Source organism: Coturnix japonica, chromosome 1 (genome assembly GCF_001577835.2).
Source record: "Coturnix japonica isolate 7356 chromosome 1, Coturnix japonica 2.1, whole genome shotgun sequence".
Classification (NCBI taxonomy): domain Eukaryota; kingdom Metazoa; phylum Chordata; class Aves; order Galliformes; family Phasianidae; genus Coturnix; species Coturnix japonica.
The window spans coordinates 26,773,791-26,801,119 of NC_029516.1; the positions used below are offsets into that span (position 1 = coordinate 26,773,791).

The following is a 27,329-nucleotide window of genomic DNA, read 5'->3' on the forward strand; positions in this document are numbered from 1 at the left end:
ACTATCTCTTCTGGAATGATGTTTCCTTCCCAGGCCAGCAACAAGCCCAGCTCCACAGGCTTTCTGTTTTTCAAATCAGTCACTCCAAGAATGGCTCCAGCCTTAGCGGCATCCTGACAGTCATCTTTCCTAAATCCCATGCCTCTGGCCCGATGCCATCGATAGATTAGCTCCTGACGATCCTTAGATGCTGGTGCAGCACGTGCCCCAGCGGGGCCAGGCGACTCCAGACGTGGGCCTCAACCTCTCTAACATAAATTGTGCACGACACCAGAGGCAGAGTCATCGTGAGAGCAGGGGCTTATGGCAGCATGTGATGCTATCACCTCACCTCATTCTGAATCTCCGACCGTGGCATTGTCAGAAAACCTTGATGTTATAATTATTGTGTTCTATTACTGTCTTTCTAGGCATTTGAGTATATCTGCGGGAATGCGTACTCAGTGTGCCACCCCTATAAACTCTAGAGGAGGTTAGGTGGTGAGAGATGGTCTGTTGGAATTTCCGGTTCTCTGCTGGTGTTATAAAACTCGTCAGCTTTAATATCGGATAGTTATGCTGTCCTTCTCTATAAATGGTCCTGCTCTCCTCTGTCAATTATGCAATTACAGAGACAGTCGTACGAAGCAACAGTCTACACGAATTCAAGAGGGAAGCAGATATGTGCTGGTTGATAGCGGGAATATCACTGCTTTTTACAGCCAAATGGTCTCTCCAAGTGTGTTTTAAGCTTTTCGTGCTTTCCGCCTGTTCCCAAGTACAGTTTTAGGACTCGCTGCTTTAGGGACTTTTCTAGTACCCTCATTTTTTCGCTTAACAATGATGTTGTGTGTGTAGACGTCTCTATGTTTGAATCCAGCTGAGCTCTGGAACTAGTGAAAAGAGGTGCTAAGCCCGGGGTGGGTGCTCAGAGTGGAATTAAAGTTATTAATTTCGAACATTTAGTTCAGAATGTTTAATACAATGGAAATAGAGCCTTGAACACCTCCAAGGACGGGGCATCCACAACCTCCCTGGGCAGCCTGTTCCAGGGCCTAACCACTCTCCTGGTGAAGAACTTCCCCCTAACATCCAACCTAAATCTTCCCTCTTTTAACTTAAAACCATTTCCCCGTGTCCTGCTATTGTCAGCAATGTAATGCCTCCTTTTTATTACATTGACCCATGACACCAGAGGCAAGTGTTGTTGATGTGGCAGGTTGAACCTTCCCACCAGTATTCCATTGCATTTGTTGCCATGCAATATAAGGCAGCAGAGGGGCAGTCTGACACAGTGGTGTCTGATGTGGAAGTGTGGATGAAGCAGAGGTGTGTCATTGAATTTTCTCCATGCAGAAAAGAATTGCGCACAGTGCCGTTCGTCAGATCTTACTGGACATTTCTGGAGACCAACCAGTGGATGTGAGCACAGTGAGGTGCTGCTTTTCAGTGGTGGTGACAGCAACAGTGGGTCAGTTATTATGGATGCAGCATGCAGGCTCTTGTTAGTTGCTGGCAAAAATGCACAACTAATCATGGTGGCTACACTGAAAAATAGTGTTTTGTAGCTGAGAATTTCCTTTATCAAGTAGTGTTGTTGTGTGCTTTGTATCTGTTGTATTTTCCATGGAAATAAATAGGAGGCATTACTCTAGTAGCAACCCATGTGTTTCAGCACTTGAAGTCTGCTCTTTGACAGCCTTTGAGTAGGCTCTTTGCTCTAGGTAAGAACTGTGATACAACATGTTGTGATTAGTTCTTCTATCTAGTTATTGGGGGCTAATAAAGGAGAGGAAACAATCTGTAGGAAAGATACAAAGAGATCTGGAAGTGCTGAGTAGAGTTCGAGGTATTAATTCCTCTTGCTGAAATACTCAGCATTTCTTAGTACCTGTCGTGGTTTTATGATTTTTGGTTACTGGTATTTCACATACCAAAGTGCAAGTGGTAGAAGTGCCGCTCTGCTACACAGGGGCTCGAATCCCGGGGGTTGGACTCGATGATCTCTAAGGTCCCTTCCAACCCGCATGATACTGTGATACTGTGATACATCATAACATCATGTAGTGCACTGGGAGTGTCCATGCTCCAGTTCCAGGTACCTGGCCAGAAGAGAAGAAGAACTACGTTCCCCAGGGGGCTTTGCAGTCAGAGAGGAGATAGAACTCCTGAAAAGATGGCTCTCTTCTCCTTTGCCTCTCCTTACTGCTGCCCGTCCCAACTGCCTGCATCACTTCAGTGTTGGTGTAAGGCCTTCAGATAGTTTTTCTGTATTATGTTTCTATTCATTAGCGTCAGTTCTAGTTATGTTGTATTACAGTGTGGTGTCTTGCCTTCCGATACCATATTAAGTAAAATAGCTTGTTTCTCCTCAGATCGTTGCCACTGTTTTTAATTATTTTGGGATCCCCTGTTTCCCTTTTCTGGAAGTGTGGATTTTATGAAATCCCTCCTCCCCACCCATCACGGAACTGGACCGAACCAGCCCATAAACCATTGACATTCTTGGTGGAGAATGTGGGCAAAAGCTGCTTTTTAGAATGAATCTCTCTCTGCTCTCAGAGAGCTTCGTTGGGAAAGTTTATCTCTTTTGCAGGTGCTCACTGAAGACTTAACCTTGAAAACCCAGTTGGACTACCGGTATTCTGGTGATATTTGTAAGCTCTTGGCACTGCTGTCTTACTTCTGTAAAGGGGAAAAAAAAGAATCCATTTTCTCTTTTACAGCTGTTTGCAGAGGGAGCTGCTAATTTTACAGAACTTGTGATTTTTAAACAGGTTCCCAGTCGCTCCTTTGAATCCTTTATTCTTTTCTTGAACACTCATTTGATCGTGTTGTTAATTTCCTTGAATGCACTACCCATCATTTCACTCAGTATTTGTCGTATTTTGAAGAAGCCTTCCCCAAAAACAGAGAATACTGAGTGTCAAGGAGTGTGGAGAGGCTTGGGAGAGAGTTTAGAGAGATGGACATCCTCAGTGTCATGGAACTTTACTCCTGAACACCTGAAAGAGCTTAAACAGATATTTGAAACAGGCATGTTGCGGCTCAGGCAGATCTAAGGAGACACAAATGATTTGGGGCCTGGCTAATGCTACGGGCCTTATTCAATACTATCCCAAAAAAGGGAGAGAGTTTCTGAAATTGTGTGCCCCGGTGGCGCAGTGGTTAAAGACGCCGCCTTGCAACACTGGGGCCCGGAGTTCGAATCACCCCTGTGGCGCAAGTGGTAGAAGTGCCGCTCTGCTACACAGAGGCTCGAATCCCAGGAGCTGGACTCGATGATCTCTAAGGTCCCTTCCAACCCGCACGAAACTATGAAACTATGAAACTATGAAATTGAGAGGCAGAGTCTCCAAGCCGAAACGGTGAATTTCCAGGGGGGACTCTGAGCTGAGAGGGAGTACCTCCAGGCTGAGTGAGCGGGTCTCCTAGTTGAGAAAGATGTTCTCGAATCTGAGTGGGGCTTCCTCCGATCTGAGAGAGATGTCCTCCAGACCAAGAAAGACTCCCTACAATCCAAACTCAAGTCTTCAGTCTCAATTGGATGCCTGCTGGTCCGAGAGGGACATCCTCAAGTCTGAACAGGACATACTCCGAACTGAGCAAGATGCCTTCCAGCATGACAAATTCAGTCTCCAAACTGAACTAAATAGAATTCAGTCTCATCAAGCCATGCTTGAATCTGAACTAAATATCCTCATAACTGAACAAGACAGACTCCAAGCCGAGCTGGAGTGAGAGCATTGGAACTGACCAACCACAGGAGGCACCAGAATCTATGTCTCTTACAGTTGCCCCTGTAAGAGGACGGAAAATGAAATGAATCTTGACTCAGAACAGAAGAAAGAGGGGAAAGTAGAGGAAACAGTCACTGTAAGAGAAGAGGAGGAAAGAGGTCCAGAGGAGTGGCTCCAAGATCCAGGGGAAGCGCCCCTGAGTCCAGGGGAGGGGCCCTCAATAAGATTATGGTCACCAACTCCCAGGAGGGTAACAAGAAGTCCTGAAAGAGTAAGAGGTGAGCAAGACATCATTATCATTACTGATTGATCTCTGAAAATGAATGAAGTTCAAGGTCAGAGAAAAGACTTTTCATGCCGCCCAAGTGAGCCTGTTGTCACCTGGTTACTTGGATGTTGGGACAGTAGGGCCAACAGTGTGTGGCTAAATAGTAGAGAAGCTTGCCAACTGGGTGGCATTGCTAGGGACTCAGCCATTGACAGAGGTATTAGTACATGCCAGAATGAGGCCTTCACCCTCTGGAAGCGGATGCTGTTAGCCATAAAAGAAAGATACCCCTTCAAAGACAATCTGATGCCTGAGGAAAAAAAAATGGACTGATATTAAAAAAAAAGGCATCCATTATCTGAGGGAATACGCTGTAGTGGAAATGTTAAATAACCCCAGTTTCATTCCTAATGAGCCAGACTAGTAGCATGATCCTGAGAGAGTCAGGTGTACACCAACTATGTGGTGTATTTTCACAAGTGCTGCACCAGAAAGGTATGCCGATACATTTGCAGCAGTGTATGTCAGTGGGGAAAGAAGACCCCTTATAAACAAACTCAAGTCTCCAAGGGACAAAATCACTTTGTATTCGTGGGGTGACTGGGGGTTCCCAGGAGCTGACTGTGTTGGAGACCAAAATAAGCCTCACTGGTAAAGACTGGCAGAAACATCCTATTGTGACTGGTCCAGGGGCTCCCTGTATACTTGGTATTGATTACCTCAGAAGGGGATATTTCAGGGATCCCAAAGGGTTCTGATGGGCCTTTGGAATAGCTGCTGTAGACACAGAAGGTGTTAAGCAGCTGTCTGTTTTGCCTGGCCTGTCAGAATATCTGTCTGTTGTGGGGTTGCTACAAGTAAAAGAACAGCAGGAACCAATTGCTACAATGACTGTGCACAGATGGCAGTACTGCACCAACGGGGATTCCTTGCTCCCCATTCATGAGTTGATTTGTCAACTAGAGAGTCAGGGAGTGATAAGCAAAACTCACTCACCTTTTAACAGCCCCATATGGCCAGTGCGTAAAGCTAGTGGAGAATGGAGGCTACCGTGGCGTGAATGAGGTCACATCCCTGATGAGTGCTGCTGTGCCAGACATGTTAGAACTCCAATGTGAACTGGAGTCAAAAGCAGCCAAATGATATGTCACCACTGGCATTGCCAGTGCCTTCTTTTCCATTCCTTTGGCCTTGGAATGTAGGCCACAGATTGCTTTCACCAGGAGGGGCATTCAGTATATCTGGAATCATTTGCCCCAGGGGTGGAAGCACATTCCAACCATTTGCAATTGATTGATCCAGTCTGCACTGGAACAGAGTGGTGCTCCTGAGCTCTTACAGTACTTTAATGACATTACTGTGTGGGGCAACACAGCAAGGGAAGTTTTTGAGAAAGGAGAGCAAATAATCCAGATCCTTCTGCGTGCTGGTTTTGCTATTAAATGAAGCCAAGTGAAAGGACCTGCCCAAGAGATTCAATTCCTAGGTATAAAGTGGCAAGATGGATGTTATCACATCCCAATAAATGTGATCAAGTAAATCACTGCCGTGTCTCTGCCTGCTAATATAAAAGAGACACAGTCTTTTCTGGGATAGTGGGCTTTTGAAGAATGCATGTTCCATACTACAGCCTCATTGTAAGCCTTCTTCATCAGGTGACATGGAAGAAGAGTGATTTTATGGAGGGTCCTGAGCAGCAGCAGGCTCTTGAGTAAGTTAAATAGGAGATAGCCCATGCTGTGGCCCTGGGGCCAGTATGGATGGGACAGGATGCAAAGAACATCCTCTACACTGCTGCTGGAGAGAAAGGTCCCACTTGGAGTTTGTGGCAAAGAGCCTCAGGAGAGACCTGAGGCTGACTCCTGGGATTCTGGAGTTGAACGTACTAGGAGTCCGAAATGTGCTGCACTCCAACTGAGAAGGAGATCTTAGCCACATATAAGGGGGTTCCGGCTGCTTCTGAAGTAGTGATATTGAAATGCAGCTCCTTCTGGCATCTTGTCTGCCAGTGCTGATCTGGATGTTCAAAGGAAAAGTTCCCTCCACCCATCATGCTACTGATGTTGCTTGGAGTAAGTGGATTGTGCTGATTATTCAACGAGCTCAGATGGGGAACCTCAGTTGTCCAGGGATCCTAGAGGTGATCATGGACTGGCTTGAAGGCAAAAAGTTTGGAACATCACCAGCAGAAGAAGTATCGCTTGCTAAAGAGGCCCCACCATACAATGAACTACTAGAAGATGAGAAGAAATATACCCTGTTCACGGATGGATCATGTCATGCTGTGGGGAAGCATTGCAGATGGAAAGCTGCTGTGTGGAGCCCCACATGGAAGTTTGTAGAAGCTACTGAGGATAAAGGAGAATCAAGTAAGTTCTCAGAGGTAAAGGCTGTCCAGCTGGCCTTAGATGTTGCAGAACGGGAAAGGTGGCCAGTACTTTATACTGACTCGTGGATGGTGGCAAATGCCTTATGGGGGTGGTTACAGCAGTGGGAACAAAATAACTGGCAAAGAAAGGGTAAACCTATTTGGGCTGCTGAACTGTGGAAAGACATTGCTGCCTGAATAAAGAATATGGTTGTAAAGGTGTGCCATGTAGATGCTCATGTGCCCAAGAGTCAGGCTACTGAGCAACAACAAAACAACCATCATGTAGACCAAGCTGCCAGAATTGGGGTGGCTCAAATAAACTTGGACTGGCAACAGAAGAATGAATTATTTCTAGTTCAGTGGGCCCATGAGACTTTGGGCTGTCAAGGAGGAGATGCAACATACAAATGGGCTAGAGACTGAGGGGTAGACTTAACTATGGACGTTATTGCACAGGTTATTCATGACTGTGACACATGTGCCATAATTAAACAAGCCAAGAGGATGAAACCTCTTTGGGGGGGAAGGGCAATGGCAAAAGTATAAATATGGGGAGGTGTGGCAGGTTGATTATATCACCTTGCCACAATCTCACAATGGTGTTATGTGCTCACCATGGTGGAGGTAACCACTAAGTGGCTTGGAACATACGCAGTATCCCATTCTACTGCATGTAACACCATATTGGGTCTTGAGAAACAAGTCCTATGGCGACATGGCACCCCAGAAAGAATTGAGTCTGATAATTGGACTCATTTCAAAAATTCTCTTGCAAATACTTGGCCGAAGATGGGCCTTCAGCTTTTCAGATAGTTTTTTCTCTCATTATGTTTCTATTCCTATTAGGAAGGGTTGGATTTTCTTCACATTCCTGGGGTTCTCAGCCTGCCCCAAACTCCAGTTTATCAGTTTTGCTTCCTGCCTAGCTAGGAGTGCCAGGATGTATTTGAAGAATTACCAAATCTGCATTCATGGATTGTTGGAGCAGATCCAGAGGAGGGCCATGAAGATGATCAGAGGGTTGGAGCACCTCCCCTGTGAGGACAGGCTGAGGGAGTTGGGGCTCTTCAGAGTGGAGAAGGCTCTGGAGGGACCCTATAGTGGCCTTCCAGTACCCGAAGGGGAGCTACAGGAAAGCTGGGGAGGGACTTTGTATAAGGGCAGGTAGTGGCAGGAGGAGGGGAAATGGCATTAAACTGGAAGAGGGTAGGTTTAGATTAGATATTAGGAAGAAATTCTTTACTGTGAGGGTGGTGAGATGTTGGAATAAGTTGTCCTGTAAGGCTGTGGATGCCCCCTCCATGGAAGCATTCAAGGCCAGGCCGGATGGTGCTTTGATCAACCTGGTATAATGGGAGGTGTCCCTGTCTATAGCAGGGAGGTTGGAACTAGGTGATCTTAAAGGTTCCTTCCAACCCAAACCACTCTCTGATTCTCACTGCTGCAAGGAAAAGGTTGCATTTTCAGTGTGTCTGTCCTCAAAGAAACAATAGCTGGCTGTTAGGAAATGGGAAGATCAGAGTCTTCAGCATCTTTCTTATGTCTTACTTATACAGGATGATGTTGGTTGTTGTTGTTGTTTGAGAACTTTCCAAAACACAGGAGGGACAAAACAAGCCCATGTTTGTCACCTGCAGGGTTTGTCATAGTAACAGTACAAAGCCAGATATGTTCCAGTAGCAGCAAGAACAGTACAACTGCCTTGCCTCTGGATTTAGAACACGGTCTTGCTCTGTTCACATATGGCAAGACATAGCCATCTGGGCTAGAAAGCTGCATGTTTTTGGAGTAGCAGATTCTGTGATAGCATACAATGAAGTATTAAAAACCCTGGTGAGGTTGATATTTCTAGCAGTGATTAAAATTGATGTCTCAAGCAAATGTAAACAGGCAAAAACGGTGTGCAAAATACTGCAGAGTAATGAAGTGTTCTCACAAACATCAGCTTTCTTTTTTTTTTTTTTTAGCTTGTTAATGTTCCTTAGTAAGAAAAGAAAAATTAACTGTTGATTGATGAAGAAAACTCACTTGTGTAGGAGTCAGATGTTTAAGTGATCCATGTAATCTTCATGATGAAGAAAACCTTTTAGTATTAGCTCTGCTGTAGCAGTGCATACCAAGATGCAGCCCTGTGATAAGTGGAGCCAGGCCAGCCTTGGCAGCAGGCCGCCACAGAGCAGCTTGTGCTGAATCCATACAATGGCTTCTGTGCATGCTGAAGTAGCAGCATTTGAGAAAATAAAGAACTTGCTTTAGCAAAAACAATCACCTTTGACCAAAAACAAGGAAAAAGCGTTTTAAATTAACATTGTGGGTCATTACATATCACGATAGTGAAGAAATATCAGCTATCTTTGGTGTATATGCTAATAGAAGATAGTGTCAGTGACAGTGAAGGTAAGGTATGAAACAAAAGTAGGTACTTATTTTTAATCTTTGTTTTGAAACAGGACTGTCCTGAGAGAACAGGTAATGCAGCACAGAAAGCTTGAGGTTTGGTACCCTGAAACCTTGTTAATGGAATCCTCTCAAATTACTGTTAAATGTTTTGGCACTTTATCAATATTATTAAAGCTGTGTTCTGATTAAGTCACAGTGCTTAATAAAGTTTTACTATAGAAACAGATGAGATGTGTTCAAAATGCAGAGAAATGTGTTTTTCACCCTTTAAATATATGTCTCTATATATCGATATCTATATATTCATTTGAGAAGTATCCTCACTTGCATTGGTTGCAGCTAAAAACTGTCCATTTAGTCCTATGTATAAAAGTTTTTTTTTCCCTTTTTTTCTTGCCAGTGTTTTAGACAGCGTACTTGAAAATTGTCTGATTGTCACCATTTTCTTTCTCATTGCAAAATCTTCTCGCTTTTTCCATCCCCCTTTGCCTTTCCTTTCTTTCTTCTTGGCTGACAAAATTGTCTAATTTTTTTCCTTCAGTCTGTTGGTGTTTGTCTTGTATGTTCTACCTTCTTTTCCATTTTTGCAGAGTCCAAATACTAATAATTCTTGCAAGTATTTGTCTAAAACAGTGATAGAAATGGAAGTGTTCTTCTGGGCTGTGCTGTCTCATAACGTGTAATGGACCTGTACGTGAATGTAGGTGACTGCTACCTGGAAAATGGTCTTAATTGGAAAACAAGGTCTGGGTGTTAGTATTATTTCTTTTTGTTTCAGAAAATATTATACCTTTATTTTTCTCATATAAAGGTTTTCTGTATTCTGAATTCAACTGACATTCATATTCTTTCTGAACTGAGTGTCGCGAATTACCTTGTACGAATCCAGACAGATTAAGAGGGATGGGCAGCAAAGGGATTAAGATTTTAAACGTCTGGTTTATGTACAAAAGAAATGAATTTTTGAATTTATATGCTTTTTTCACTAATTTCAGTTGCCTTTTTCTTTTATTTTCAAGGTAATTAAATGGGTCTTCAGAGGCAAAGTCTCTAAGACTATCAGAAAAGTGAGTATGTTGTTTTTCATAAGAGTATATGGCTGATTTGGTGCTACCTCTGAATAAAGCTGATAAAACCCTTATCTTGTTGATTCTTGACAACTTGGATAATCGTCATTATTATATAGCCTCATAAATCTATCTCCAATTATCTACTTCCAGAAAAGAAAAATAGCTAATGTTAATCTCTCCTGAATATGTCCCCGCTATTTCTTCTTCCTGTGGATTATTATTCTTAATAGCTGGAACCCACTGCAAAAGGAAACTTTGAGAAATGTAATTCTAGCAATTTCATAATGATTTTTGGCCATGTGTGTTTTACACTGTTTTTCCATTGTGATCTTCAGAAAGATTTCAGCTCCTTGAATTTGTGTTGTCTAGGACACTAGAATCACTTATGGTGTTGGTTTATTTTCACCTTTTATTAATTGATTAATTTTGACTTTGGAAGTCACTATTTTTTTGAAAGAAGAATCTCCATCATCTGCTGGTTCACAATTTGAAACAAAAAATCTTCATGTGAAGAATGCATTCAATTTATGTATTCAGAACAGAGCTTTGTGTTAACTGATTAACGTGGTGTGCCTTATCCTGTTTCCAGAAGGCCAAGCTGGTGAAATAAAAATTTTATATAAGAAAGCATGAATTCTTCAATCTAATGAAGATGAGTTAAATTCATTTAAAAAAAAAAGTTTCTTTAAAAAACAGCAATAAGAAAATTGCTGTAAGGATTTTGTGTGTGTTTATTTCTACAATGGATAGTAGAGTATGTACAAATGTCACTAGGACTGTTTATAATATCTATAAATCCTGGATTTATTCTGATATACTGCTCTAATTTCCAGTTCTTACACATAGTGTCAGTTATTTTTTTAATAGCGCATGTCAGAACTCTGTATTAACTTTAGTATGAGTTTACCATAGATCTCAGTTTAATTTAAAACCATTTTCTGGCCGTGTGTAAACTATCACTGCTCCAGCTTATTTTTTTGTGATGGATAATGCAAATGTTTTTTTCATGGCTACAAATTCCTGACTATTTTAGGCTGTGTCTGTCAACACTAACTGGAAGTTTATGTTGGTTGTTGGTACTGAAGAAGTTTTGAACAACAGTGTTATCAGAATTTTGATTTCTAGCAGTTTTCTTTTGCCTTACATTTCTTACTCATTAATTAGTTTATGTAACTTGACAGATTTATAAGGACCTCATTTAAAACAAAAGCAGTGTACAGAGCTTATACATGACATATTACCTTCGGAGAAGCCAAAGAACCTTTATTTTTATGCCTAGTATCCTCTCACCTATTCATAACAAGTCTGGTTTTGACTCTGTTTTTTTATTGTCGTCAGTGGCATATCGGAGAGATGAAATGTGGTCTGAAGGACGATATGACTATGAAAGACTTCCCAGAGAACGCCTTCCTCCAAGGATTCATCCTGATGTATGTCTGTTCTTTGTTTCTTCAGTGTTATATCACTATACCACACCCACATACTGTGTGGCCTGTACCACAGCAGTGGGATTTTTTTTCAGTTCTGAAGTTCCTGTTAAACCTTTACATCATGGTTATCTAACCTTTTGGCTTGCCTGGTCCATGCTTAGTGAAGAGGAACTGTCTTGGGCTTTATGTAAAATATATAATGTAATAGTTAATGTTTAAGGTTTTCTTAATGGGTTTCAATTTGAGTGAGTGTGTGGTGTGCACAAGAGATGGAGGTAGCAGTGCATTGTGCCCTTCCCAGTATTCTATTGTTCCCTATGCAGTTTGCAATTGATTATTGGAACATATTGCTAAAAATCAGTCAGTAATGTGAAAAGTTTATGATCCTGTGGGGCTGCGTTATTAACTGTCCAGGGCTGCATGGACACGCCTGCTTTACATCTTCCTCTTTGTCTTAGTTTCAGCTGGGACAGTATTGTTTTCTGCAGAGTGTCAGGTATGATGCAGCGCTTTAGTTCTAGTTGATAATGCTCTGATCTATATAGGTGCCTGTTAAGTCAAGGCCATTCACAGTGAAGCCTGGTCTAGTATTTAATGTGGAGATTGGTGGCCCTGCCTGTGAGTGAAGGGCTGGAGATTCATGATCCTTGAGGTCCCTTGTGTGAAGGGCCCAAGGAGCTGGGAGGAACAGAATTAAGACAGCTGGCCGGCTGATGGGATTTTTCGGTGTAATTAAACATGTTTTTTGTTTTGTTTTTAATAATCTGTGGACAATCAGAGGTTCCTCTGTATTGTTTTTTCCCCAGGAACCTTCCTTTATGATCATATGTTTCAAACCACTTCAGAGGTGGTAAAAAGACTATTTTCAGTATTGTTCTTGTCACCAGTGCAGTTTTCTATTATGATACATACTAACATACTTTCTGGGTTCTCTGTCATGTTTTCAGCTTGTTTTCTAGGAGCATTCTGCTGTATTTACATAGTCTTTTTGATCAATTAGTGCACTAGGGGTTTGCTGCTCTGTGATGATTTTAATGCTTTTAATAGACTACACAACAATGTATGTAGTTTTTCAGCAAGCTGGAAGTCATGTTTTGTTTGCTTATGCTGGTTAGTCAGTTGCATCTCCATTGTATGTATGAGCAGTGAAATACAAAAGCCAGAATGCGTCTTCACACTTTGTAAGCTTTCTTCCTTCTTATTAATTCATATTTGACTTGACTAATGCATAGCTAATTGCTAACTATTCCTGAATTTTTCTAATCTTTCAAACTATTCAGGGACCAAATTATGATTAATTATTCCATAGTATATACTATGGAATTTTACTTTAAGTACAAAGATAAGATGTGTTCTCTTACTTATGTAGTGATGTTTTCGTAGAGGGGGGCTTGAAGAGTTGGCCTTTATGAGCAGAGACCAAGAGCTGCCCCATAGCGTGTTAGTCAAAGTAAGATCTCAATCATTTTCTTGTTGTAAGATAGAGAAAAAGCTCCTTCTCATACAAACCTGCTGGTTCAAGAGAACTAGCAGAATCACACAGAATCACAGAATTGTAGGGGCTGGAAGGGACCTCTAGAGATCATTGAGTCCAACCCCCCTGCCAAAGCACGTTCCCTACACCACGTCACACAGGTAGGCGTCCAGGCGGGTCTTGAGTATCTCCAGAGAAGGAGACTCCACCACCTCCCTGGGCAGCAGTTTCTGTCCGTGCAAGCCTATGCCATTGCATCTATGTTTGCATGTGGAGGTCTGACCTAATTTTTGCTAGGCAAGCAAAGCAGAATTATGTTATTATTCCTCAGCCATATCTCAGTATTTGCTCATGGGTTAGATATTGGAACTGGGGTGTGCCACTGATAAGGAAAGACGTCTCACTTATTTGAGAGAAGGAGAAATTGTCCTAATCCAAACCTGTAATTGTAATGTGTGTATAGCGTGTAATAATTTGCATCAGTATGGTGGTAAGCTGGTTTTGGATTGCCCTCTAGTGACTCTATTGCTTGGTCTCTGAAATCAGAACGATATTGGTTTTTTGTTGGTTTTTTTTTTTTTTTTTTTTTTTTTCATTATCCTATTTAGTAATTTGTGAACTGAATGTATTTTTCTTCAAAACCTATTGGTGCATTCATTATCTTGGGACTTCTGCTGTTAGGAAAAAATGGCAGTTTGGGTCTCTTTCCCCTCCCTCTGAATTGCACCCATGCATTAAGTCTCTGCAATTATAACATGTTGTTAAGGCCTTGGGAAAAAGACTTAAAAGATGAAGTCTTCAATTCATGCTTCCATTTTGCTTTTTATCTGCAGTGGGTTTACATAATACTTGGTTCTAGAAAATTGAATTTGAATCTTTTTGTAATTGTGATATTTAGGCTTAATAAGCAAAGAATCTATTTAACAGGTAAATGGTGTATAATACTTTACTTGAAAATGTAGTGCATTGATTTCTAGCAAAACCTGTTTGAGAACAAACTGAGTGTGGTAAAAACTGTCCATCACTTGAATCATTGGGTCACATACTGCGTTATAGTGAGAGGATACTTACCTAATCAGATCATGAAACAAGAGCAATCTTCACGATGATCTCCATAGTGTAGAAAATGTTATTGCTGTTAAGGAAATTAATTGTTTTCAAATAGGCTTTCTGTTCTACAGGCATAACAGATGTAACTAAGGTGTAGAAGTTGGAGAAATATGGATAGTAAATGCTTAGAAAATTTAGTTGACTGCTTTTAAGTTTCAGGATGAGCTGTGTTGAGAACTTTATAATCCACTATTTAGAAACAACATGTTTTTACTTGTATATTCACTGTAGATTTCCATATGCTTTAGGAAGTATGCTTTTGTTTGTTTTGTGGTTTAGGATGACTACCATAGAGTAGTGAACATCATGCCCAAGAAACCACCATTTCTTGATAGACCTGGAGAAGGCAGTTATGGTCGCTATGATGATTACGGCCACGCTGAGTACAGAGACTATGAGGAGGGTCGCAGTTTTGCCCACGAGCGAAGAAGTGGCCCACCACATCGAGGTGTACATAAGGTGAATCTGCTCTCATGATTATGATGTTTGTCTCTGAATTCATGTTTGAATGCAGAATAATTAAAATATTTTTTCAGAAAGAGTGTTTACTCTGTTTACATTACTACTGTTCTTCTCATAAACTGAAATACCACACAAAATACAACTTTTTTTTTTTTGCAAAGTTACTTCTTTTAGCGCTGGTGGAGGAAGAAAATAATCCGCTCCATCCAACTCCTCTTAACTGAGAGGAAGTCTTTTTGTGAATGATGAATACTGTCGTTTTAACTCACTAAGTACTTTGGTTGTGCAGTAAGTAAGTATCATTTGGTAACGTATTTCACAGCTGATGCTGAGATGCTCTTCAAACATTTGTCTATGTTTTGCAGGATGAGTCAGGATGCAGATGGCCAAGAGATGATCATCCTATGAATCGGCAAAGTGAATACAGGTATTGTATAAAACTTCACAGTAATGCTCTGGCTAGGAAAGTTTGGAGGCTGTCTGTTCCAACCTCCTTCACAAAGCAGCTTCTATTTCAGCAGAAGGATTAAGGTTTATTCAGGTGGAATTTGAAACTATGAAACTGATGGGGAGCTTTATTTTCAAGATATTAAATGTTGCTTAACTTCAAGGGTATTGCTCAGGTTCCTCTTCCTGAAATTGTTTAGGCATATTTGCTTGGAAGAGTAGTTAACTGTTGTGCACATGCTGTGATTCTGTTTAACGTAGTGGAAGGTACCGAAATGCTTGTATAATCTCTGTCTTATGGAGATAATCTCACAAAAATGTGTTCTGAGCTGTAGATTTACTCAGATCCCAGTCTGTCTTTGAATCTAGAAGACTCATATATATGCTTAAATGCTGAAGCAGAGAACAGTTCCTCTTGTATACATTTGTCAATCTGCAGTTTGACAGCTTACGTTTTAGAAATGTCCTTAATTAACCTTACTGTTTCTTAGTATTACATTTTTTTGTTCATGTGGTAATATGAAAACTGTCATAATGTCTGTTGTGACTATTTAGAACATTTAATGTGTTATCAACATGGTTTGTAGAGCAGAGCAGTGAATTGATTCCAGTGTGGGAAAGGACATCTGTTCAAGTACCAAATGAAGTGTTTTCAAGATATATTGAGATCCAAATTAAATAAGTAAATGGCATGAAAGTCTACATTTTAATATTTCTTCAGTAATAAGAAGTGTGATGATAACATCTTTAAGAAGGTAGGCTATGACTGTAAGTAACTTAGTGCTTCTGTGCAATCAGTCACGCGTTTATATGACTAAAGGGAATTCTTTGGTCTGTCTAATGTTTGTACCCAGTACTTTGGGTATTTGGCAAACAGTGGAAAAATACCTGATGCATTTTAAAACTCACTTGGGTGGATAGTGGGTGGTATTCAGTTCATCCTTTCCTTGTTCTGATCTTGTTTTCTCAGCTGGAGTGATGGTTCTGTACCTCAGGTTCATATCTATGAAATGCAGGAATGGTATTAAGCAGTAGGGGTGTAACATGCGTATGTTTGCAATGCAGTTGGATAAGGGATCTTTCAAAAAACAATAAATACACAGAATAGTGTCTTCTTAATAGCAATGACAGTAAGTGTTACAGGGCTATGCACTACGTAACTATTCCTTTCATAAAGACACACCCTCCTCCCCCCCAAACAAACAAAACAAGCCCTGTGAGCAATTAAAATAAATAAAAACAACCCCTTCATAGTCTGTAAGGATCTATGTACAATAGACTTCAAACAAAATTACATTATTGTGGCTAGAAACAACTTGAAGTGTTTTAAAAAGAAGTGGTCTGTGTAAATTGCTCTAGAATTTTTGCCTTTCACTTTAGAACACAAACAAAATACACATACACAAGGGGAAAAAAGTGAAAAAAGAGTTAAGGCCGGGCAGTTTTGTTTTCACAGAGAACAAGAGTGGCACCCAGTGGTCAAAATGATTGTCTTAAATTCTTCCAGATTTCTTCCATTTAAGAAGTGAGGACAAAATGTCAGCTCATTTTGCAATGGGCTTCAGTGATGAGGTAGTGGAATTCCTGTCTCATTATATATTTCAGAATATCTGACTGTTGCACAACTGAACTGTGAAGGAACTTGATAGATATATTTGGTTCAGCTGAGATTATTGTCATTTACTTGCAATTGAATGAAACCCTACTGATTTGTTATATAAATATGCCTTATGTCAGAAGTCTCTTTGTACAGAAAGCACAGGAATAGTAAGTAATCTTGAATGTCAAAGTCTGTGATCAAACTGCTAATTGCTTCTAGTGTGACATAGCATTACATGGTAATAAATGCAGTTTTTTGCATATTGCTCATTATTGAGCTGCATAATAGTTCTCATTAGAGAAAATCAAACTTTGTGCACATTGTCTCCTGCGCTGAAAGTGCTTATTATTTTATGTTTCAAAGTTATTTGCATTATAAAACCTAATATTCAGAAATGATCTTGCATGAAAATGTTCTCTCTGGATCTGATGAAAGATACTTGGCATAAGTTTTTGTGGAGTACGGATAAGTGATGGTGTGAGTTTGTTTGTTTTTAGAAGGAGTAAAAGGAGATGTAAGATTAATTTCAGCAGAAATACCTTTTTTTTTTTTTTTCTAATAAATGCATGAGACGTAGCTAGAACATAGTACAAAGTGAGATTTGTAAAACTAAAGATACTGGGAGACTTGTAAAATCAACGGGTTTTCACAGTCAGTACAGTTACTGTAAATTCTAGAAAGAATAGCTCTTTTGTTGACATAAATAACCAGAGGGGTTTTTTTTGAGTATTTTAAAAAACTCATTTAGCAGCTGAAAATCTGCTCTAAGAAGTTGTCAGTGTTATGTTTAGTATTTGCTCCTAAATGTTAGTCATTCACACTTTCCTACTTTGATTTTATTTTGGCAGTTAAACTGGTAAAAAGTATTTTTTGGTCTGTAGTTCTTTTCATTTTCTTTTCATTTATTTTCCCCCACTATCTTATTCTTTTTTTTTTTTTTTTTTTTGGACTGATGAAAAGCTTTACTTAATAATTTTTTCCAAGTAAAAGAAGCTGCTTATTTGGAAAATCAAAAATCCTTAAATGGTGCAGAATTTTAGGGAGTAGTTTTCTGTGTTGAGGAGATCGTGCTAGATCTTTATTGTTACTGTTTTCTCCTCGAGCTTGCATTGCAATTGCTCAGGAATGGATTGAGCATTGTGCCAGCTAACCAGCAGCAATTCTCTCTGAGAATGTCTGATTTCCCTGTGGTTTGCTATTGAACACAGCACTGCAGATATTTCTGGCCTTTTCGGTTCCTGAGAGTTGTTATCCCTGTTTTATGCCACGTTCAGTGAATAGCTCTCATCCTGACGTGGTTTCTTTTTGACATCTTATTTTATGAATAAAAGTAAAATAACTCAGAAGATTTGCTGGGCATAGACTTCAGAATGAGTTCTTAGCCCTCTTTCTCCAGGGCTGGTCACTGAGGGATTCTTTCAGAAACTGTTGTAAGTTGTGCAGTCTTACAGTCGCAATTTGGTTTGAAGTTATGCGCCTCTTGGTTCAATTCTAGTTGGCATGTATAATGAATTTTACATCAAAGCAGAATGGCTTAGTGAGCTGAGCTGAAAATTATCTGTATACGTGATGGTAGTTTTAATGTCTTGATCACTGCTGCTATGAGAATTGTGAAACTTAAAAATTATGAGGGGAATAGAGATCAAATAACCTGACTTCTTCGTATGTTGTCTTTTATTGATGTTGATCACTCTTCTGGGACTGTGTTATTACTTGTCTTAAATGATATATCAAACTCATTTATTCAGAATACTCAGAGGAATTATTTTCATGCACGTCACATTTTTGGAAAAGCATGTATTGAAGAACTCCAGCGTTCCGGTACTTCTGTATGGGCCTCACAGGATTGGATATTACGTATAAGTTTGTTATTATGAAGTGAGACAAACTGTTCTGTCTGAAATGCTTTAGAAGATTGTTAGCTGCTGTTGACTTCAATCATACCAAATTTTAATCCTTTTGAGTGTTCAGAGCATTACTTCATTCTTTTTTTCAGCTGCACTTAGATTCAAATATGTGAAACTTGGCAACTTAAGATGGGTAAGACTCATCTTCAAAGAGAAATTTCAAAATAATGCACTTTTAAATCCCAGCTATACAGACATTGAATTTAATACTTAGAATTATCTGAGGTCCACATTTTGTTTCTGTAAGCATTGCCATATTTGTAGACAAACCTTTCTTTATCAGTAGTAGTGGTGTTTCATGTTATATACACTCCTGGGAATGGACTTGCCACACGAGATTTTGAATATCTCCTTGGTAGTTTTTGATATAAATGTGTTTTCCTTTGCTGACGAAGCTGAGTTACAGCTTGAACTCTGTGTTTTCCTTGGTGGTATTTTAATGTTTTATTTTTCCATATTCTTTGTGAAATCAGGAAGGAGTCATACTCCAGTCCTTAATACGAATGCATTTTGGGTGTAAAATGTGATCTGTGGAGTGCCCAAGAAGCACTTTATAATAAATAGAAATACTAAATTAAATATACATATATGTGTTCTCTCTGTAGACTAGTAAAGCATTATATACCTAGCTTTTTAGAGACACAAACCTTTGCAGTAAGTTTGTGTTTATGGAGGATCATGGAGAAGCTTGGTAGCAAAGTGGGAGACAGAAGTCCACCAATTGCGGCTTTCCGATCTCTGCTTGAGCTGCTGTTCCATTTGGTGATTCACTCCTTGCAGTGCGTTGTGTGGTGATAGGGTGTTCTAGAGAAGGGATCTAAAGATTGTACTATACAGCAAACATTATTTGTTGGCAGGAATGTTTGTTTTACACCAAAACTCTTGACTGGAGGAACTCCAGATAGAAACTGAGAGCCATCGGCTCTTCTCTTAATAAACAGGATTTACTTTTGAGGATTCTGTGAGAGAGTTTTTTTTTGTTTTTTTTCCATAAGTGTTGTAGCCTAAGGCACTTATCTTTATCGCTGTGCCATCAGCTTTCAGTTACAGGGGGGAGCTTGTAGGTTTTTCCCCCCTGTAAGTAAAGTATTCAGTGGATGCATTGAAACAGCATTGCCTCTTTAAATATTTTGTACTCATTTAAAACAACACACTATGTTGTGGGAGGTCTTTGAGCTTTGGATTTAGGCTTTCTTGTGAAGCAAACCGATCTTTGTCTTGCTTGTAGAAATTTAGCCAAAGGGATTTATGAGATGGTGCTAAAAATGTACATAAGTTTGCTGTTCTGTTGCAATATTTGACAGGTCTTCAGGGACACGGTACAAGAACCTCATTCTTTATTAAAAAGCAGTGTGTGGAGGGAAATAAATATGGCAGTCACCCAAAGAAAATGGTCTTGTTTTTGACGGAGGTTGATAAGTAGAGTTCTAATCATATTCATTAGCACACGCCTTTAAAAAAAATAATAATATCTGCCAGAACATTGAACCTCTTAGACATTCAGGTAAACTACTGGAGTGACTTACACTCATTCATACACAAAGTTACAGTTTCCTTATAATAGGTCATTGTAATAGATTGGTTGTACCTTTAAACTCCAGGCAAGGACTTGTTTGCTGAAAACTTTAATTCAGAAGATTCATTGTGTTAGTCTGCTGCTGAATTAGTTTACCTTGGCTTAAGATTTCCTTTTTATTTTTTTTGGGGGGGGAGGGGGTGGGAAGGGGGTGGTGAGGACTCACATTGTTTGGAAGAAGATAATAGGTGATAGGTAAATAAAAAGTAGATTCTAGTTTACACTTAATATGTCATGTCATGCATATTTTGTATCTTATGCAGTAGTCTTATCAATTCATTATTTTCTTTGACAGGTTTTCTATTCCACCACCTTCTCACTGATTTGTTTACAAATGGATTTTATGATTTGATTTTTGTTATTTGGCCAAAACTGTATGCTTTCGAATGCATCATGAATGCTTTTGGTTCCCTTTGGACCACATGTTTTTCTTTTAAATGGATTTTAAGAGCTAAGCATTTTAAAACTTCCCTTTTCTGGGTATGTTTAAGAACTATTTAGGACTGTGCAGTATTGCAGAGCAATGCAATTAAAGTAGGAAGATTTCAATTCAGTCAAGCCCATTTAGTGAACAGAGTTTCAACTGTAGAATGTTTGTGTTCCCACTGTACAGTGCAAAAATATGAAGAGGAGGTAAAAACATCCTTATGTTGTAACTGGATGTTTCTACATGTTTCAACTAATTATGGGATTATTCTTCAAGGTGAATGTAGCTTTTGATTTTGCCTAGTAGAAGTTGTTGAGTGATTGCTTCTAATTTTTAAATATTTTATTTGTACAACTGTTGATTGTGGTCTTTGTTGAAGACCTGACTTCATTTATTTCCTTGTAGAACTTTTCACTATAGCTGTGAAAAAGGTGTTCTCTTTAAAAACTTATGTACTGGTAATTTTGTTGCTCTTCGGGGATCCTGAAAAACTCTCATTTAGTTACCTGTGCAGTTTCCATCTCTGATCTGGTGGTGAGGATTGAGTGTTCAGACTTTAGTGTCTTAATATATTCCGTATTGATTCTTTAGTTTTTGTTTTTTTTTTCTTGTGATCATTTCTCCTGATGAGCTTCCAAGGTCAATGACAGTATTCCATCTATTGATCCACAATGCTGAAACCTCCCCCAGGAGGCTGAGCTGTGGTTTTCCTTCTAGATGATGGGGGACTCCTTTGGCAGGTGCTAGTAGTAGAGAGATCTGGCTGTTCTACTTCATTCTGGAGAAATGTCATGGAAGCTTCATTTTTTCCTTATCAAAACATTTCAGTTTCTTGTATATGGGAACTGTCAAATTAGCAGAACTTCCCACTAACTGATTTTTTCCCTGCCTAGCTTGTAAATTATACAACCTCACACAGAATCACAGAATGACCCGGGTTGGAAGGGACCTCAAGGATCATGAAGTTCCAACCCCTTTGCCTAGTAGGGCCACCAGACATCCACATTTACTAGATCAGGTTGCCCAGGCCCCCATCCAACCTGGCCTTGAACACCTCCAAGGACGGGGCATCCACAACCTCCCTGGGCAGCCTGTTCCAGGACCTCACCACTCTCCTAGTAAAGTACTTCCCCCTAATATCCAACCTAAATAACCTCATGTGTTAGCTCTTACTCTTTGTATGAAACTTACATAAGTTAGGTATCTTGCTTTTAATTCCCAATGAGAGTCGTAAGAGAAAACCGGCTGAGCTTGGTTTTGAAAAACATAATTACAAATAAGTGATTTCAGTTGAATTCTGTGTGTGGTATTTCATATGCTTTGATGGTCCCTTAAAACATTTTGGTTACTTGTAGATATGGTCTCCATATCTGTTGTGACTCTTGAGGTTTAACAAAGTATTTTTTGGTGTAAAGACAAGCTGTCATAATGTTTTGTTATGTGTAAAAACTCAGTCTGAATTATTGAATGACGAACAGCTAGGTAATAAAGCGCCTTTTAAGTATTTAATCGACAGTTATTAAACGCACCAGTTTTGGTAACAAAGGAATTAGAAGTTTATTGCGGTTCTCAACTGCTGTCATGTGTTTATACAGCTCGCTTTTGATCTAACCCAGTGTTATATGCAGTGTTATATCTTAAGGAACTATGTCTTTTTGTGTTCACAACTGTTTTTAACTGTGGTTTTTGTAAGATCCCACATTGGCAGAGGAAAGTATTATTGTTATTTACATTTTTAGCAGTGGTTTTTGCTGTTTACTATGCCTAAATGTAAATATGTTATGAAACATTTCTGGAAAAATATTTTCTTTCTTCTCTCTTTTTTTTTTTTTTTTATCAGTGGTGTTTATGTATTGCTAACGAACTGTAAGGAGGTTCACTATTTACAGCATAAGATAGGGCAAGATGCCTAAAGATGAGATTATGAACTTGTATACTGTAAGGTCTTGGCTAACACATCACTTCAAAGAAAGCTTCTGAAAACCAAGCCTGTCTGGTCCGGTTTTATAGCTATCATTATAATCAGGTAGTAGATTGTATGAAGCTAGCAAGTTAATACCCTATTGGGAAATAGTGAGGCAAACTCCCATGGATGGGATTTGATTATTCCAAAAGGGTTTCCTAACAAATATGTTGAAAAACAGCCAAGTACTGAGAAACAGACAGGAGGGAAAGAGATGGGAGTCTCCCTTTGAGTCCAGGCAACTACTGTCAAGTTGGGCTTCTATCTAAATCATTTCAGTGACCAGCCAACAGATTGACTTAATGAATGTAGGCAGGGCTTTCTCAGGTTGAGGGATGTGTTGTCACAGAGGAGTTGTGCATCATTTCCCTTAAGAAAACAAACAAGTCCAAGGACTTGTTATATTTTGAATATACTAAACATTTCAGGGAGTTTAATTTGCATTAAGAGTGAGAACACCTGGAAGAGCTTTGCCTAGATGATGCTTCTTTAAATGAACACAAGTTGCCAGTTTTTTTCCTCTTTATAATAACTAATGATGTGTATTGTAAATTTCAGTACAGGAGAGAAAATGAAAACAAATTTGGTGTTTTTGACAACATAGCTATCCTTTTGTTAGGGATTCTCTTGCAAAGAGAAGGTTGATGGTATACATTTCCACCTGTTGCTGTGAGTATGTTATGGTCTACACAGGATGAACAGTTTGTTAATGAAGCTACTCCATGATCTCATACTATTGGTATTATTTTGAAAAAGGTTGATATTTTGCATGCTAATACGTTGTTCTTAATGTTAGTTTTGATGTCTGTTCATGATATGTATTTGCATAACCATCTAGGATTCTTGTGTATGAAGCTTTGTAATTTTAGTTTGAGTTGATAACAACTGCAAGTGAATATTAATGCCGTAATGCTTAGCAGTGTGTCAGCCATCTGTCTGAATGTTTCTCTCTCCTGAGATCTAGCTGACGCAGTTGCACTGTGTTAGCTGAAGTCCTGTCTAGCAGTCTAGTATGCTAAACTATTCTCTGAAATAATTTCAGAAGAGATTTATGCAATTTTACAAGTACAATGGAGAAGGAAGATGTAATGCATTGACTTATCCCTCAATCCAGTTCAGGTTTGATAAGGTAGTAACTCAGTGTATGTTCTACAGTTTTTATCATAGTGCATGGATTTTTGGAATAATTTTGTACAGGAATTATGTTAACACAGGAGATTGGAGTTGCAGTTGGTCATCAATGAATTACCTTCTTCAAAAACTGTCTTCAGCTGCTGCTGTTGCTTTTATCCCTTGTTAAAATGCATCAGCGAACAGTTTTCTATTTATAATTTTATATTTGAATCCACATTGCTTATTCTGTCAGAATACTGTCTATATACAATGAGTGCATAGGCACTGACTTTTACCTCTGCTAACTTCAGCTATGTTGAAATCCTGCCAAGGTACCAATGTTATTTATCATAAACAAATAATAGTCATGAATGCAGTAAAGAAGCTGATCCTTCTTACAGCAAAAACCTATTTCCACCGCAGTGTAAACCTATCTAAGTTTGTGCTGCTCCAGCCTTTCCCTCTCTGCTCCTAGTTTGTGTGTTTGCAAACATATTTTGAGACCATTTTCTCTGGTATAGAGAAAGTGTTGTTTGTATTTTTCTTCCTGATTAATAGATCTCATCAAGGAATTTGCAGAGGAAGAAAGAAAAAAACAAAACAACAACAAACAAAATAGAATACGAGTATTGTGTGTCAGTGTTTCTGATGTAAGGAATTACTACTTGCAAACCTGTTCCAAAGTGCTCTTTCCTATTGAAGCTTTGTCAAGAATGCTGGAGAGTCAGTCATAAGAGTTAATCAAATTAATATATACAGTTTGTTGCTCTCTTGTATGTATCAGTGAACTAATGGCATCCTGCAGCCACGCTGATGGAAGGTTGTTAAGAGCTTCTCTAGCAGGTAGTTCATGGTTTCTGGGTTCTTGTATTTAAGAATTTTGGAGATGGTATTTGAGGAAAAGAATTAGAGCTTACAAAATGTAATTCATTTCTGCCTCTGAAATAAAGTGTAGAAACACTTCTTTTCTTTGAGAGGTTTAGTGGGTATACTGGTAGTCAGATGTTTGCCTATTACATTGCTTACAAAACTGCAAGCAATGACATTGTGCATTATTTACTGTGCTTTTTAGAAGAATATGATGCTCAGATGTTGTCTGTTTGTATGTTTGTTTAAAACAAACAAAACAACAGACCTTACCGCAAAACAAGAGCAAACAGCACTTCCACCCCCACCAACCCACGATTTGGTTTGTTTAGAAACACGGAAATACAAAGTCGTGTGACTGTAAACAACTTTTATTTTACTCTGAAGCCTCATGTCATTTCCCCACACTAATTTAGAAGATCTTTAAAGAAACAACAGAAGTACTTCGAAATTTCCTCAGGGCTGCTTCCTTCGTTTCACAGTCTGTTATTGTCCTTAAATACTTGTTCTCAATACCTTTGTGTTAACTTTCTGCAGTACTTGGGAATTTTGTCTCCCACTCCATCAGCCCCATACCCAAAGTACCACAGGGAAGCTTTTCACAGTTCTTTCTCATGTTCTTGGTGCTTGAGGCAAGACGATGGTGGGGTTTGCAGGAGCCGAGTTAGAAAGGTCAGTCCTGTTAGCACATTCTCCAAAAGTGATAATAGTAACCAGTTTCTGTGATCTGGGAGGGCATGTATCTTGCTTTCTGTCTCCCTTCCAATTTTAAACATACATATTGGGATGTGAGATTTGAGTGGTTTCCACTTTGAATTAAGTCTGATTAGGAATTGATTCAGTTCCTACTCTACTGAGAAATGTTTTCATTGAGATTTCTATCTGAACTGTATGGCTGTTGGGGATGATATGCTGCGCATGAAGTCGAGAGTGTGAAATCTGGCCCAACACCAGTGTCTGTTAGTAAATATGTTATCAGTTACATTTTGTGCTGATGAAATTGCTGTAACTGTTAATAGAAATTTAAAGTTGGTTTGTCGCTTCAGGCAAATATCCACCCTGGAAGTGTAGATCTGTGATTTATTTTCTATTATTGAGAAATTACAGGGACTTATTAAGCTGTCATTTTTGAAAAGAAGCCAAGATTGTGTGCATTCAAATGTGGTTATTTTATCTGATTTGCTGCTAATTTGTCTAATAAAAGTTATGTTTTTTCCTTTGTCCTGTATATGGTTATAAAAATGTGTTTGCTTTAAAGTATTTGGAAATTGAGTCTATGTTTATATTGACTCCTCTTATTTCTTTCATGTTCCTTTGTCCTAATCTGTATGCTTGACAATAGTTTATTTCTGTCACATAACAGAGTGAGTTTAAACATACTTCTTTTTGTATGGGATTATTTTCCAGTAAGTTTAATCAATTACATCATCAATGACAATAATCTTTACTAAGGATAAAGGGGAGTAATGTGATTTCCAGCTTCAGTTGAAGTACACAGTTTGATTATTCAAGTAATGGTCATAGAAACTTCTTCCTAATGGTACTGTAGTATTAAGTTTACTTTTTCTTTCATCTGTCATGATATCTGAAGGGAAGAGTGAGCTTACTGAATTTCATATGTAATAAGTTGCACAAGTGCCATCATTGTGGAGTTTCAAAGTTTACATCCACATGCAGCATCAAAATTGTGAAGCATTTCTGTGTTCTTCAAATTTTGTATGCATTTTGTATGTGTAGCTGTCCCCTTAATTGAGGCTCCCTGTTTCCTTCGGCATCTTTATACAAAAGGCTGTTAACAAGATTACAATGACTAGACTAAATTATGCTAATTTCATTTGAAGTGAATGCAAATAGCATTTGCAAAGACTGCAGTTGTTTGGCCCTGAAACATTAGAAACCAGTTATCATAAGACATTTTGGATTGTCAATTGAAGGCTGTTGAAGCCAGATGCAATTATGTATATCTGCAATGGTATAATTTATTGTTTTATGCTGGGATAAATCAGCATAAAGGTCTTTGGACAAAACCAAGGTATTAAAAGTGAAGCAGAGCTGAAGTGTAGGGTTTGTTCCACAAATGTATGTTGCATACTTTAGAAAGAACAGGATTGTGTTCTGAGGAGAGGAGGGCCTCTGAGTGTGCTTGGAGAATGTTAGAAGTAGTTCTTGATTCCTCATGTTTGCTTTTCAGATGTTAGAAATGAGGCAAATTTTGAGAAATTGAGAGTTTTGGGATGTAGCGTGATATACTTCATTAAATGTTTTCCACATCATTTGAATCATGTTGGTAGCTCTGATAGCCCCGTCATTATCCTCACAGGGAAGGCAGAATGTTAGATATCAGTCAGAAGTGTTAGATGTCCTCTGTGGCTGGGCTGCATTGCAGATTGATTAATACTTGAGCTGGCTGGGAAAGAGGAGCCTAGAAAATGTCAGTGTGGTGCTGGTAGCTTAGGAAAGATGGTGAACTGAAAGGTTCCACTGAGCTGTGTCCCCTTGGTCTCACACAGACAGGCACAGGCCAGGAAACTGGATCTGGTGGTTAACGGAAATAACTGTCAGACCCATGTTCTTCCCTCAGCTGCTTGAGGTGAGTGGGTGTGTATGGCTGCTTATCTGGAACATCTGAGGAGCTCTTTCAAGGTGATTTAGTGAGAATTAAGCAGTCAGGTTTTGTAGGTGTTAAAAATGTTTTGACTGCGATAGTGCTGAGAGAACTAACTGCTTTCAGGGCTAGGTGTGAGATGTCAGTGTGAAGTACAGAGATAAGAGGAATTGCGTATAAAAGGGATGAATCCTGTATTTGTTATTAAAGAAAACAGTTCTATTTTAAAGTTGGAAGCGAGCAAAAATTTTGAATCTCTATTAAATGTCATCCCTTCTCAATAAACCTTTTGAGTATGTGTTGGAATCTGAAGCATGTTCTTAACTGCTTTGCTGAATTGGGGCCTTCATTACTAAATTGCAGGTGTATGTTAGTTTAAGTATTTAAGGAAAAAAAGCCCTAAAACAATGCTTATTTTGTTCTGATCAGTGTGGTTTGTTACGTTAATGGAAAACATCACGAATATTGTGCTGTTGCTATGCTGTCCAAAACAGGTTTAATATAGCTAATAGCTTGTGTG

At 39.1% G+C, this 27,329-nt stretch overlaps 1 protein-coding gene across 3 annotated transcripts in view; it reads left to right on the top strand.

Moving 5' to 3' along the window:
• Nucleotides 1-27,329, top strand: part of PPHLN1 (periphilin 1) — an 89,139-nt gene that overhangs the window by 19,572 nt on the left and 42,238 nt on the right. For all 3 annotated transcript variants that reach the window (XM_015854625.1, XM_015854634.1, XM_015854643.1), the window contains exons 2-5: nucleotides 9,778-9,825; nucleotides 11,167-11,258; nucleotides 14,122-14,301; nucleotides 14,670-14,731. In XM_015854625.1, coding sequence (XP_015710111.1) covers nucleotide 9,825; nucleotides 11,167-11,258; nucleotides 14,122-14,301; nucleotides 14,670-14,731 — 335 coding nt within the window. In that variant the 5' untranslated portion in view covers nucleotides 9,778-9,824. The remainder of the gene's footprint in view (nucleotides 1-9,777; nucleotides 9,826-11,166; nucleotides 11,259-14,121; nucleotides 14,302-14,669; nucleotides 14,732-27,329) is intronic.